Source organism: Panthera tigris, chromosome A3 (genome assembly GCF_018350195.1).
Source record: "Panthera tigris isolate Pti1 chromosome A3, P.tigris_Pti1_mat1.1, whole genome shotgun sequence".
NCBI classification, from domain to species: Eukaryota; Metazoa; Chordata; class Mammalia; order Carnivora; family Felidae; genus Panthera; species Panthera tigris.
The window spans coordinates 27,060,160-27,075,021 of record NC_056662.1 but is presented as its reverse complement, the minus strand read 5'-3'; the positions used below and the strand labels follow the sequence as shown (position 1 = coordinate 27,075,021).

Here is a 14,862-nt window from a genome sequence, read left to right as displayed (position 1 = left end):
GTCAGTTAAGCGTCCAACTCTTGATTTTAGTTGAGGTCATGATCTCATAGCTCCTGAGATCAAACCCCGCGTTGGGCTCTGCACTCACAGTGCGGAGCCTGCTTGGGATTCTGTCTCTCTCCCTCTCTCTCTGCATCTCCCCTGCTCACGTTCTCTATCTATCAAAATAAATCAACTTTTGAAAAATATGTTCTGCTGCTTTAAAAAGAAGCTTGAAAATCCTTAGTGTCAACAATATGGAGCTTTTTTTTTTTTTTTTTTTTTTTAGTTTTTGAGCATAGATTCTTAGAATTCAGAACTAAGAGGCTGTCTTATGTCTTATGTTATCGAAAGCAAAAGTTCACTCTAACCAATCCTCCCCCTTTCTTTTAAAACACTTTCAGTGATGGAAAAATTAGTACATGTCAAGATAGCACATTCCATGCTTGGACTCCTGTCATTTTAGGAGTCTATTTCTATCGAACCAGAATTTACCCTCCTGTAACCTTTACCCAGCATCCTGATTTCTGCCCTCCAACAGCTACCGAGAATGAGTCCAAAACAAAACAAAAAAACACTCAGGACCGCGTCTTTGAATTTTGACAACGTACAAGCCAGCCTCGAGAGAACCAGAGCTTCCACGATAGCAGATACAAGAAAATAACAATCCTGCTGGGGGTGCCGAGAAAGTGAGATCAGCCCCTGTTTGTGAAGACTTAACTTCAGAGGGAGAGAGAGCCAGGTACACAGGCCAAAAGCACTTACAATAAGAGTTACCACTTACGGTGTCCTTCCTCATGCCAGAAACTATTCTGAGTGGTTTATACATGTTAATTCACTTCATCTTCCCTGCAACCCTGCAAGATAGGGATGATTATGCTCCTCCTTTTCCTGATGAGGAACAGAAGCAGAGGCAAGATTGGGGTCTCTGCAGGGAAGGCTGCTGTGCACAGGGGTCTCTGGGGTTCACGGCCGGGCCGAGCAGGGGAGGCTCTCTGCCGGGACTGGCTCAGCAGCCCTGAGCAGCATGTTTGGCACATGTCTGTAGGCCAGTATGATACTATTTTGATGACCAAAGATCGCTTTGCAATATAGTTTGAAATCAGGAAGCATGATGCTTCCAGCTTTGTTCTTTCTCAGGATTGCTCTGGATATTCAGGATCTTTTGTGGTTCCGTGCAAATTTTAGGACTGGTTTTTTTTTTTTTTTCTGTTCCTATAAAAAAAAAAAATGTTGTTGGAATCTTGATAGGGATTGCACAGAATCCAAGGTGGCTTTGGGTAGTATAGACACAGTTACGATACTAAGTCTTCTGATCCATGAACACGAGAATACCTTTCCATTTCTTTGCATTTTCTTCAATTTCTTGTATCAAAGTCTTGTGACTTTCATATACAGATCTTTCACCTTCTTGGTTAAATTTCTTCTGCAGTATCTTATTGCTTTTGATGCTATTGTAAATGGGATTGGGTTTTGTTTTGTTTTTTTTTTTTAGTGTTTTTATTTATATTTTTGAGAGAGAGAGAGAGAGAGAGAGACGGAGCGCGAGCAGCGGAGGGGCGGAGAGAGAGGGAGACACAGAATCCAAAGCAGGCCCCAGGCTCTGAGCTGTCAGCACAGAGCCCGACACGGGGCTCGAGCCCACGAACTGTGGGATCATGACCTGAGCCAAAGTCAGACGCTTAACCGACTGAGCCCCCCTCCAGGCGCCCCTAAATGGGATTGTCTTTCTTTCTTTCCTTTTCAGATAATTCATTGTGAGGGTACAGAAACACAACTGATTTTTGTCTGTTGGTTTTGTGTCCTACAACCTTGCTAAATTTGTCGATTAGTCCTAAGCTTTCTGGTGGAGGCTTTAAGGACGTGTTTAGATACACAATCATGTCATCTGCAGAGAAAGCTTCATTTCTTCCTTTCCAGTTTGGATACGTTTCATTTCTTTTTCTTGCCAGATTGCTCTGGTGAAGACTTGTAGGACTATATTAAAGGTAAGTAGCAAGAGCGGGCACCTTTGTCTTGTTGCTGACCTCAGAGGAAGAGCCTGCAACCTTCCACAGCTGAGTATGACCCTCTCTGAGGTCAGGAGGTAGGGATGCTGTGGCCGGCTGGACTCTGTGGTCGAGTGGGGCTGCTGGCTGTGGCCCCTGGTCGAGAGGAACCACTACAAGGGCTCTGCAGTCCCCTCTGGTTGGATGAGATCTCAGGCTGCGTTTCCTGACGGGGTGGTGCCACTGAGTGTTCTCCACACTTGGGCCCAGCTACAGGCTGGGGGTGGGGAATGGGGCTCCATAATTAGCCCCGCTGGGATCTCAGGCTATCTCCTGGGGCCACACGGTGCCGCTGGCTGGATTCCGTGTTCAGGCCGGGCTGCAGCAGGCTGCCAGGGTCTCCGGCCAGGCTCCTGGTCAGCAGGACCGAAGGCTATACTCAGCAGTTGGCGAGGGCTGCAAATTTGCTTCCCGGCCGGAGCAGGCCATAGAGTGTGCATCATTGGCCAGGGAGCTGGCAGCTGAGCTCCCTAGCCGTTTGGAATCACTGGCTCTGCAGAGGGACAGAAATGCTGGCTGAGATCTCTGCTTGGGTCTGCTGCAAGCAGGAATGCAGTCCGAGAGCGGGTACTGGCTGCTGTAAGCCCTGCTCCCTTCTCCATCTCTACCTGATCCCCAGTACTCAAGCCGTACAGATTCCTCCCAAAGATCCCCGTGAAGCAAGACCCTAGCGAGCCCCTCTGGAAGCAGCCCACAAGGCCGAGCTGGATGCCCAGCTTAGGTTCGCTTTCTCCCCCTGGAGAAACCATAGACCCCGGGTATCCCTCTTGTTGCAACACTGTGCTGGCCTTGGGCGGGGGGTGGGGGGCAGGGTACCATCAGAGTGTATGTTTTTTCTCCTTTTCTGAGGTCCGGGGGTGCTTCAATCTTACCCCCAAGTTCTCAGATTTCCACAGTGCCGTCCTGTCTATGGATAGTGGCTAGTTGGTCTTTCCGTAAAGGGGACTGAAGTTTAGAACAACCTATGCCACCATCTTGATAACATCACTTTCCCCTCTCAGTCCCCCGAGGAACTCAGGGCATCAGGGGGCCCTGATTGGATGGCAATCAGATTTCCACTGTCTGGAGGAGGGAAGGTTTGTAAGTGATACAGACCGTGTTATAAAAAACAAAGCCAGTTACGCGTCTGACTCTCGATTTCCACTCAGGTCATGATCTCGCGGTTCGTGAGTCGGAGCCCCACGTTAGGCTCTGTGCTGGGCAGCCTCAGAACCGGCCTGTGGTACTTCCCAGAGGTGGACACCAGCCCACATCCTTGCCCTACAGCCTTGCCCAGTTGCTGAAAATCTGCACAGCCCAGATCTCCTCTCCCGTGTCACACTGACAATCCTCCTCTTATCTGAGCAGAAAACGAGAGCTTTCTTATCTGAAGAGGCTAACACGTGGTCTCTGGATGGGGGGAGGCAACAAGGCGCCCTCTGAGAGCAGGGGGATCGTATTGAACACAGGAAGAGAGTTAAGTGAAGTTTTACCTATTTAAGGGTAAGATCTGGCCTTCTTTCCCATCTCCGCTTTGAAGACGCTGACAGGCAGATTTGTACATGTTGAGCAGGATTTTGGAGGACAGTGTCCAGGGAAATCTGACCAATCCCAGAGGAAAAAAACCCTGAAGATACAGACACTGTGTTTGCTTCTGTTTCAACTGCTATAACAGACTACCATTGACTGGGTGGCTTACACAATAAGCATTTTTTTTTTTTCCTCCCAGTTCTGGATCCTGGCAAGTCCAAGATCAAGGCACCAGCAGATTCAGTGTCTGGTGAGGCCCTGCCTCCTGGTTTATTCATAGGCTCTTCTCACTGTCTTCACAGGGCAGATAGGGTGAGACAGCTCTCTGGGGTCTTTTCTTATAGAGACATGAATCCCATTCATGAGGACTCTAAGCACCGCCCAAAGGCCCCACCTCCTGACGCCATCCCACTGGGGGTTGGGATTTCAGCATACGAATTCAAGAGGAACGCACACTTTCAGGTCATAAAGATTGCAGAGGATTCTTCCAGGGGAGATTTGACCAGTCCAAGAGGAAAAAAAGACTTGAAGACACGGGTACTGTGTGTTCTTTGATAAATGAAGCCAGTTGGTCATGGCCCACTCACAATATAAGCAAATAACCAAGAACTACTAACCAGATGAGGAAAGCTTCTAACATACCGGAAAAAGAAGGAGGAGGAGGAGGAGGAGGAGGAAGAGAGGGATGGGTGGCAACAAAATAATAATAATAATAACAGCAACTGAAAAGAAGTAGATTATGCAGGAGACAACGTCATCGTCATCGGAAAAATCATCAAAATGAGAGAAGCTATTAATACCATGAAACTAGGACAGGATTATTTTTAAAAAGAAAGAAAAAAGGGACACCTGGGTGGCACAGTCGACTGAGCATCTGACTTCAGCTCAGGTCATGATCTCACGGTTCATGAGTTCAAGCCCCGCCCCAGGCTCCATACTCTCTCTCTCTCTCTCTCCCTCTCTCTCTGCCCCTTGCTCACTCGAGTTCTCTCCCTCTCAAAAATTAAGTAATTAATTAATTTACAAAAGGAAAAAGGGGCGCCTAGGTGTCTTAGTCGGTTAAGCATCCAACTTCAGCTTAGGTCATGATCTCGAAGTTCATGAGTTTGAGCCCCGGGTCGGGCTCTGTGCTGACAGCTCAGAGCCTGGAGCCTGCTTCAGATTCTGTGTCTCCCTCCCTCTCTGCCCCTTCCCCATTTGTGCTCTCTCTCTCTCTCTCTCTTAAAAAACAAACATTAAAAAAATAAATCAATAAAAAGAAAAAAGAATAAGAAAAAAATTTTAGTGAATAAAAGTACAAAGATAAAATTTCTAGAAATTAGATTAAATGAGATAAAAGCAGTAGAGAAAATATAAGAAAATGAGAAAATGAGGGTGCCTGGATAGTTCAGTCAGCTAAGCTTCTGACTTCAGCTCAGGTCACGATCTCACAGTTGGTGAGTTCGAGTCCCACCCACATCAGATGAGCTTAAGCCCTGCTGCGGGTGAGCCCCACTTCTCTCTCAATCTCTCTCTCTCTCTCTCTGCCCTCCCATACTTGCACCCTCTCTCTCTCAATTAAAAAAAAAAAAAAGAAAATGAGAAAATTAGGGAATCCCACATTTGCAAAATAAGAATTCTAGAAAAGGAAGGAAGGAAGGAGAGAAAGAAGGTAGGAAGGAAGGAAGGAAGAAAAGAGTTACATAAATAGGAAGCAAGAAACACAAAAGGCAGGAAATCATCAAAGAAATAAGTCAAGGAAAAAAATGTTCTAGAATTGAAGGGCATGCATTTCCAAACTGATGGGGTCCATTGAGTGCTGAGTAGAATTGAGTAAAATAATCCTACAAAAAATTTAGGCACATCATGATGAAATTTCAACACCCCGCAGTAGAGAGAAAATCGTAAAAGCTTTCAGAGAGAAAGAACAGTTTATAATACCGAGACGAGTTTCGGAATGGTCTCGGATTTCTCCATGGTGACACTAGATGTTGAAAGGCAATGCAACAATGCCTTCAGAATGTTGAGAGGAAATCATTTCCAATATGGAACGAGCAACCAAACTACTAACCGAGTGTGAGGTTACTACACGGAGGCCAGATGTTTTCCAGAGGCCATCAGGAGGTACTCTGCCAAAAGTAAAGGGGCAGATCAAGAAAGGTCTAGGATCCAGGAAGCAGGGCATTTATCACAGGAGAAAATCAAAGAGAATCCCCAGAATGATGTCAACGGAGACCCAGGATGGCAGCGGGTCTGGAGGCACCCAGTTCAGTCTGGAGCAAGTCCAACTCCAGGCAGATAAAATTGATAAGCTACCTAATGGTTCTGACCTTATTCAGAGGAGATAACAGACAGTTAAATTCTCATTTTTCATATCAGGAATTCAATGGGGAATACGTAAAAATGAAAAAAAAAAGGAAATAACAATAGTAAGTAAGCATATTATTTAGAGATATGGAGTGAAATCCAAAGAAACAACTAAAAGATATGAGGGGCACCTGGGTGGCTCGGTCGGTTAAGCGTCCGACTCTTGGTTTTGGCTCAGGTCATGATCTCACGGTTCATGGGTTCGAGCCCCGCATCGGGCTCTGTGCAGTCAGTGCGGAGCCTGCTTGGGATTCTCTCTTTCTCTCCCTCTCTCTCTGGACTTCCCCTGCTTGTACTCTCTCTCTCTCTCAAAATAAATAAAAGATTTAAAAGATATGAAAGTGGTTCTCTTTGGAACCCAAGAAATGGAGAAAGGGAGATGTGTGGGCTATATGTTATTATAGCCCCTTATTCAAAGCTGAGTCCTAAAACTATGTTTGGCTTTGATGAAAATCCAAACTAAGTATAAAAAATTAAACTAATACACATAGAAAGAAACAATGGATTAAGAATCAGGCCTGGGAGTGAATATAACTTCAGCTTAACTCTTCAGCTTCTACAGCAATCCCAGAACATAAGACCCCTTGTAACACTGCCTGCCCCAGCTTCCTATCTCAGAGGTTCAAATAAATACGATACGCATCTCTGTTTATATTTGCCATGGTCCAAGAGGCGAGGAGCTGTTTCTAAGCCTGTACGCGGACGGGTATGTAATCCCAGCATCTCCCCATGATAGTAATGTGAATGGCACTGAGTAAATCACTTCACTACTCTGATCCTCAGGTTCCCTATCCATAAAATAAAACTGATAACCGTAACTACCTCTCAGGTAGGTCTAAAGGGACAATGAGATCATAGATGCATCTAACATACAGTAGATCTGGTTTCCTCTCCTATATATACTTCCTTACCCAAGCCTTCCTTCTACTCGACTTTGATTAGGTGTGCCAAGAGACGAACACAGAAAACATCCAAAGGTATTTTAATCAAGCTCAGGAATCTGCTGAGGTCAGACTCGGGGCAGGGTTCTCTTCATTTCTGTGCCCTCGGGCTCAGAGCACTAATTCACGACTGTAACGACTTTGGCTGAAACTTGGGCTTCACGCAGCACAGTTTACCACTCATGCAGAAAACGTAAACCTTTTCATTCTTGATGCATTTCTCACGGCAGGAGCCACGAAGATTCCAGCATTTTTCAGTGCTGCCTGATACAAAGGGGAGAAAGGAAGAGAAGCCGACATCAGTCCTGAGGGGCGCTAGGTCCTGGCTTGAGAGGGCTAATAGCCACACAGAAGACCCTAGAACATGGAGTCACCTCCCATGATTTATAGGGCGGTGGTAAAGTCTCACATCCTTTCTGGACACTCATGCCACTCACTGCTCTTCCTGAATGTTCCGTCTCATGGGTACAGCGGGTCATAATAATTAAGGGTCAGTGGGGTCCGGTCATAACACTTAGGAACACGGACTCTCGGAACCCATCCACCTGGGTTTTGAAATCTGTCTATACCGCAGCCAACTAGAAGAACTCAAGCAGGTTACTTCCTTCCTCGGAGCACCGATTTCCTCTTTTCTAAAAAGAAGATACAGAACCTGCCTCAGACAGTTGTGGTGGGGATCAAATGAAGAGCGTATAAAAGCCATTAGCATGAAAAAACCTTCAGATATGACACGGTGGTATCTCGGAAAGAATTGTACATTAAAAAAATTTTTTTTAATGTTTATTTCTGAGACAGAGCATGAGTGGGGGAGGGGCAGAGAGAGAGGGAGACACAGACTCTGAAACAGGCTCCAGGCTCTGAGCTGTCAGCACAGAGCTTGATGCGGGGCTTGAACTCACGGACCGTGAGATCATGACCTGAGCCGAAGTCAGACGCTCAACCGACTGAGCCACCCAGGCGCCCCAAAAATTGTACATTTAAAAAAATCACTTTATTAGTACAGACTAAACTAGAAGGAATACATGATCAAGTAATTAGCAGATAATGGCATAAGAGAAATACAGAGTGAAAAAGAGGCTGTGTTTAAAAAGAAAGGAAGATACGGGTGGCTCAGTCAGTTAAGCGTTCGACTTTGGCTCGGGTCATGATCGCTCCTTTGGTTCGTGAGTTCGAGCCCCACTCTCTGTCTCTGTCTCTCTCTCTCCAAAATAAACCACATTTATCGACACAGGACTAGTAATGAACATGATTAAATAGAAAGTCAGAGACGCCGAGGGTGACAGGGGTAGAAGCTTCTGTCAGATCACAAAGAGGGGACCGCACTAGCACCTTGGGCTGGGCAAGTTTGCCATGGGCTCTTCTCTACTTAAAACCTTTCCAAGGCTCCAGTACAGGGCCTGGCACAGACGGGCAATGGGAGTTAGGAGATTCTGTCTCTCTTCGGGCAGCTGTAAGTGGGGCAAAAGCCAAGTGATTTCAGGGACTCGTGTGAGAAGAGGTCACTATTGCCTTGCCTCCTTCCTGCTTTCCCAGCCTTCCCCCACTCCTCCTCCCACACCTGACCTCCTGCCCTTGGCCCCTGGAGCTGACCGAGGAGTGGAGGTCAGGGGGAGCCGGCAGAAAAATCGGCAGGTGACATTCGGTGCCTAAGAACTGGCACCTGCCACGGGAAAAGGAGACTGGCTGAGCGCCAGCCCTCCTCTTACGTGGGTTTAGAAAATAAAGAAGCTGCATTCGGGGGCGCCTGGGCCACTCAGTTGGTTAAGTGTCCGACTTCGGCTCAGGTCATGACCTCGCGGCTTGTGGGTTCGAGCGCCGTGTCGGGCTCCGTGCTGACAGCTGGGAGCCTGGAGCCCGCTTCGGGTTCTGTGTCTCCCTCTCTCTCTGCTCCTCCCCTGCTCATGCCCCATCTCTCTGTCTCTCTCTCTCAGCAATAAACATTAAAAAATAAAAAATAAATTTAAAAAGCTACATCGGTTGCATAAAATTTCTTTGTGTTCCATGTGGATCTCTCGAACCTGATTTATTCTAAACGGAAGAACGAGACATTGCAACTCGGAGGGGCCAGGTAGTTCCCCGGGGACGTCACAGAGCTGGTAAGTGGTGGGGCAGGGTCTCTCCCAGGATGTGGGGGCTCCTCTCTCTTCCCCGGATGAGCGGTGTTCCGCTCTGCCGCCCAGCAGCCCGTCCTCCCAGGCGCTGGGGGTCCCCAGCTGAGACCCACCCCCGACCCTCCCCCGAAGAGGTCTAGGTTACCTGGAATGACCCAGGACAAGAGCAGCAGCACAGCCAAAGTTAGCAAAAAGCGCTTCATGACTTCAGGTGGCTCACGGGCTGGTGTCTGGCCTGAGGAGGTGACAAGCAAAGGAGGACAGGTCTGGACTCTCTGCCCCCTCTCATCACATGGAGCACACGTCACTTACACGTGCCTCAGCGTCCCACAGTTACACGCAGCCCTGGAACAGCCTGCCTGCCTCGGACTTCTCGGTCACTGCCCTGACTACGGCCCGCCCACAGCCGGACCAGCACCCCTGAGCTGACACACCTGCCTTTATCCACTTTCACCTGTTAGGGCCCAGCGGGAAGAAGTCACACGACAGCCAGAGAGGTTTGTTTTTTCCTATATGTCAGCCCTTTTTATGACTCACCTTGATACCCTCCAAGACCCCACGTCATACTCAGAAAACAAGGCATCGTCTTTTCTATGTGCTACAAGGTAATGAAAGTTAAGTAAGCTCCTTTTTTCTTCTCTTTAATGTTTTTAAGTGTTTATTTATTTTTGAGAGAGAGAGAGAGACAGAGCGCGAGTGGGAGAGGGAAACACAGAATCCGAAACAGGCTCCAGGCTCCGAGCTGTCAGCACAGAGCCCGACGCGGGGCTCGAACTCACGGGCCGCGAGATCATGACCTGAGCCGAAGTCGGACGCTTAACCGACTGAGCCACCCAGGTGCCCCTCTTTTTTATATTTGTTTAAAGGCTTCATTTTTGTAGAGCAGTTTTGCAATAAAATTAAGAGAATACAGAAGTTTCCCATATGCCCCTGCTCACACTCAGAAATAGCCTCCCCCGTTCTCAACATCCTCTACCAAAGGGGGACATTTTTTACAACCAATGAGCCTCCATTGACACATCATAATCAGTCAAAGTCCATAGTTTGCATTAGGGTTCACTCCTACATTCTACGGGTTTGGACAAACGTATGACACATCCATCATGATGAGATCGTACAGGTTATTTTCACCGCCTTAAAAAAAATTCTCCGTGTTCTGCCTATTCATCTTTCTCCTCCTCCCTCCATCCTGTCAATCACTGATTTCTTTTTTATTGTCTCCAAAGCTTAGCCTATGTCGTACAGTTAGAATCACACGGTATGATTCTAAGCCTTCTCACACCGGCTTCTCTCCCCCAGCAATATGCAGGTAAGATTTCTCCCTGTCTTTTCAAACTCATTTCCTTTTAGCCCGGAATAATATTCCATTGTCTGGATGCACCACAGTTAAGGTATCCATTCGCCTACTGAAGGGTATCTTGGTGGCTCCCGAGTTGTGGCAATTGTGAATAAAGCTACCTTGAATATCATGAGCGGGTGTTTGTGTGGACGTAAATTTTCAGCTCCTCTGGGTCAATACCAAAGAGTGTGTTTGCTGGGTCTTACGGAAAGAGTGTACTTAGTTTTGTAGGAAACCGCCCAAGGGTCTTCCAAAGTGGCTGTACCATTTTGCATTCCCGCCAGCAACGTGTAAGAATTTCTGTTGCTCCACGGCCTGGCCAGCACTTGGTGATATCAGTGGTCCAGATGTGGGGCATTCTACTAGGCGTGCAGTGGCATCCCGCCGTTGTTTTAACTTGCGTTTCCTCAGTGACGTATGATGCGGAACATTTTCTTTTCGTACGATTCTTTGCCATCTGTCCGTCTCCTCTGGTCAGGTGTCCGTTAAGATCTTTGGCCTATTTTTTAATCAAGTTGTTTGCTTTCTCGTTATTGAGTTTTCCATATTTTGTGACGTGCACTCCTAACACAGGCCTCTCTAGGTTCTCTTAGAGGCACGGCACCGGCTAGTGCCCTTACTCATAGGTCAGAGTCCCTGATCTGCAAAACATCTCCTCTGAGCTCTGGAAACTAGGAAATTCCTTTCCCTCAATGTCTAGGTCCCAACCCTGTGGGGTTTTCCGAGCTAATACTCCCAACCTCCTTCTTTTTAAATAAAGTTTGTTTACTTATTTATTTTGAGAGAGAACATACGTGAGCATGGAGGGGCAGAGAGAGGTGGGAAGAGAGAGAATGAAGAGCAGGCTCCACACTGCCAGCTCAGAGCCCGACGTGGGGCTCGAACCCACGAACCATGAGATCAGGACCTGAGCCCAAATCCAGAGTCAGACGCTTAACCAACTGAGCCACCCAAGCGCCCCATCCAACCTCCTTCTTTTATTCCCTCAGCCTTCGGGGCCGAAGCTGCATCCAGCAATTGCTATATTTGTGTCGCTGCAACATCCCCTTTCCCTTTGTCAATTCGCAAATACCTGTTTAACCAATTCTTTCTATCCGTCCCCTTCGTGGAAATATCTGGCATAGTTTGTTTTCCTGAATTAACCTTGACTGTCACAAGTAATAATGGGATTAGAATTACAGTAATGTTTATCACAGCGGTGTCTACAATGCAGACAATCAGAAACAACCACGGTGTCCACACAGAGAGAGGCCTGGGTAAGTAAACTGCGATGCAGCCATCTGGTACCAGACGGGCCAAAAGAGGAGTTCGTGACATTTCCTGAGGAAAGCGAATTCCAACACATAGTCCCTGAGTTTAGTTACCATTGTTCATACGAAGTGCTTTGTTAGGGAGATGGAACAAGTCGGTGACCAAGTCACACTCAAACCCTCCTGATGGGACACCCTTGACCAAAGAGGATTTCCTGCCAAGGCAAAAAAAAAAAGTCCCCAGAAGCAGGAGCTGGGAGAGGTCATGCGAAGTCAGCCAGAGAGTTCATCACTCACTTTTGGGAACAGTCTGGTATATGCATCCCTCAGCATGCCTCCAAAGGACCCACAAAGGGGCCCCACAAATAAGCCAGCACTGGATGTCCACCACTATTGAGAAGGAATTTCTCATCTGTCCTTGGGGAACTGGGAGGTCCTGGGGCAATGTCACAGTTGAGAATGGAGCGAACAGCAACTGACCAGCCTCAACTCCTCACTGCCCTGGAGGGAACGCCCATGCAAGTCCCTTCTGGTCCAGACAGAAGACACCCTCCGACTCCAGCCTTCTAGCCCGGCTCGGCAACAGCCTCAGCAGCGCCCAGGCGTTCTGAAAGCAAGTCTCTTCAGCCTGAAGCCGCCAGGGTTGTCCAAGGGAACCATCTACCTAACTTCGCAACAGATATCTGGTCCTGTCTTTTCCCTTTTGCCTGGAACAAGCGGTACGGGTGGTCGATGGAATCCTGAGAGGGAAGAGGGGTCTTGTTTTGAGGAGTTCTGGAACTCCCGGGTTGGCGGTAAAGACCAGGCTGCCTGCCCATGACTCTCTTGGTTTCCTTGTCATCTCAAGGTGCCACATGGGCTCCCAGGCCACAGTGCCCACGTGGCCCCTGGCAGATACTGCCTTTGACAACATCAGCACCCCCAACAAGGTTGTGGAGACCCAGGTAAACGTTTTAAGGAAGGCACCCCAGCCTGGGTATCTTTCTGGGAAAGCTATAAATTGCCCTTCATTACCGCTACCAACACCAGCCCACAATCTCTTCTCACAGTTGGCTTCATAGACTCTTGATGGCGGCCAGACCACGATGACATTCAGCTTTAGAGGTTTCTGTGTTGTCCAGAGGGCACCGGGGTCCCACTTCTGGCATTACTCAACATTAACATCTAGTGTATGTGACTTCAATATTTATTCAAGATTTTAAAGATGCAGCAGAGGGCGCCTGGGTGGCTCAGTCGGTTGAGTGGCTGACTTCGGCTCAGGTCATGATCTCGCGGTCCGTGAGTTCCAGCCCCGCATCAGGCTCTGTGCTGACAGCTCAGAGCCTGGAGCCTGCTTCAGATGCTGTGTCTCCCTCTCTCTCTGCCCCTTCCTTGCTCACACACACACTCTCTCTCTCTCTCCCAAAAATAAATAAACATTTAAGAAATAAAATTTAAAAAATAAAGATGCAGCAGAAATGTCTTCTTTTCAATAATTTCTTTGGCCGGAGTTGGAGACGGGGGCAGGTGGGCTATGGGACGTGCAATACATTTTTCTTCTTTTTTCTTTCTCCAGAGGTGAATTCGATGTCCAAAAGAAAGCAAGTGAATACGTTAAGAGTTTGCTCGCCTACGTGGCCTGTAGCAGATTTTTTTTCTTTAGGAAAGGAGGAGGAACAAGGGCACCGATGTTTCCATTTGGGCAGAGACCGCAATGTTCGTTGTTCACTGTGGCAAACACCTAAAGATACATTGGTGCCTGGGTAGGATGATGTATCCGTTTCCCAGGATTGTGATAACAAAGAACCACAACCCGGGGGACTTAACAGAAATTTTCTTCTCTCACAGTTCTGGAGACTAGAATTTTAAAACCAAAGTGTTGGCAGGGTCACTTCCTCCTTGGGGGCTCAGAGGAGAAGTCTGTCCTACGCTTCTCTCCTAACTTCTGGCTGCTGGTGTCCCTCGGCCTGCAGCAGTGTCCCCTCCAATCCCTGCTTCCTTTGTCACGCGGTTTCTCCCTGAGTGTCTCTGCCCAACTTTCCCTCCTTTCTCTCTTCTTCGAAGGCCCAGTCTGATCCGGGAAAACTTCACTTTATTAACTGGATTACATCTGCAAAGACCCTGTAAGTCCAGATAAGTCCAGATAAGCCGCACTCACAGGTACTTGGGGTTAGGATTTGAACATATTTCAACAAAAAACAACAGATTTTCTTTAAATTCCAACTATGAGTGAAATTGAGTATCTTTTCACACGCTCAAGAGCCTTCTAAATCTTTTTTGTGAATGGTCTATTCGTATTTTTGTCCATGATTTTTCACGACTTCTACACCAGCTCCCTTAGCGACCCCACCAATGTCCTGAACAGATCTTTACTTTCCTAGGTCTTTCTGCAATTGAATAGAGTCCAATTCTTACAATTGGACCATAATACTGATCGTAGCTCTGCTTCCCAGATTGAACCTCAACTGACACATGTTTAAAAAGATGAGCCTCCGGGGCGCCTGGGTGGCTCAGTCGGTTAAGCGTCCGACTTCAGCTCAGGTCACGATCTCACGGTCCGCGAGTTCGAGCCCCGCGTCGGGCTCTGGGCTGACGGCTCAGAGCCTGGAGCTTGCTTCCGATTCTGTGTCTCCCTCTCTCTCTGCCCCTCCCCCGTTCATGCTCTGTCTCTCTCTGTCTCAAAAATAAATAAACGTTAAAAAAAATTAAAAATAAATAAATAAATACATAAATACATAAAATAAAAAGATGAGCCTCCTTGGGGGCGCTTGGGTGGCCCAGTCGGTTGAGTGTCAGACTCTTGATTTCCACTCAGGTCATGATCCCAGGGTGGTGAGATCCAGCCCCAGGTAGGGCTCAGCGCTGACCATGAGGCTTGCTTAAATTTCTCTCTCTCTGCCCCCCTCCCTCCCTCTCTCTCTCTCAAAAATATAGACAGATACATAGATACATAGATAATGCAGATACACAGATGATAGATAGATAGATAGATAACCCTCCTTAACAGAAATGAACACCCCCGTGGTGGATTTCCAGGCTTTAGGCACCGAGACCCTTCCTCCCCACTGTCTCCTCTTCCTCATCAAGGTTCTAGAAGGGGTCGTTTACACTTACTGACCTCACTCTTTTGCCTATTTTCAGTCTTCAACCTCCTATGTGGCCCCTTTGTCAATGGTTCTCAGGTCATTTTTGTCTCGTAAACCCTATCTACGCTCTTACACCCTTGAGGTCTACATCAAGTAGCCTCCAGTTAGGAAATGGAAACCACGCGGGATTTTCAAGGGAGGGAACTGGTCACACGTTGCTGGAAGGCTGAAAGAACAGGAGGACCCTGAAAACAGACAAGAGTGACTACAGGAA

At 47.6% G+C, this 14,862-nt stretch overlaps 1 protein-coding gene across 1 annotated transcript; it reads right to left on the bottom strand.

Annotated features, from left to right (window-relative positions):
• Positions 1-1,081: 1,081 nt before the first annotated feature.
• LOC122237107 (beta-defensin 25-like) lies at positions 1,082-9,274 on the bottom strand. Its single transcript, XM_042979828.1, has 4 exons — positions 9,080-9,274; positions 6,949-7,087; positions 2,313-2,380; positions 1,082-1,188 (listed from the first exon to the last, which is right to left on the bottom strand). Exons 1-4 carry the CDS (start codon positions 9,135-9,137, stop codon positions 1,082-1,084), a joined length of 372 nt encoding a protein of 123 aa, XP_042835762.1. The 5' UTR covers positions 9,138-9,274.
• Between the last annotated feature and the right edge of the window lie 5,588 nt (positions 9,275-14,862).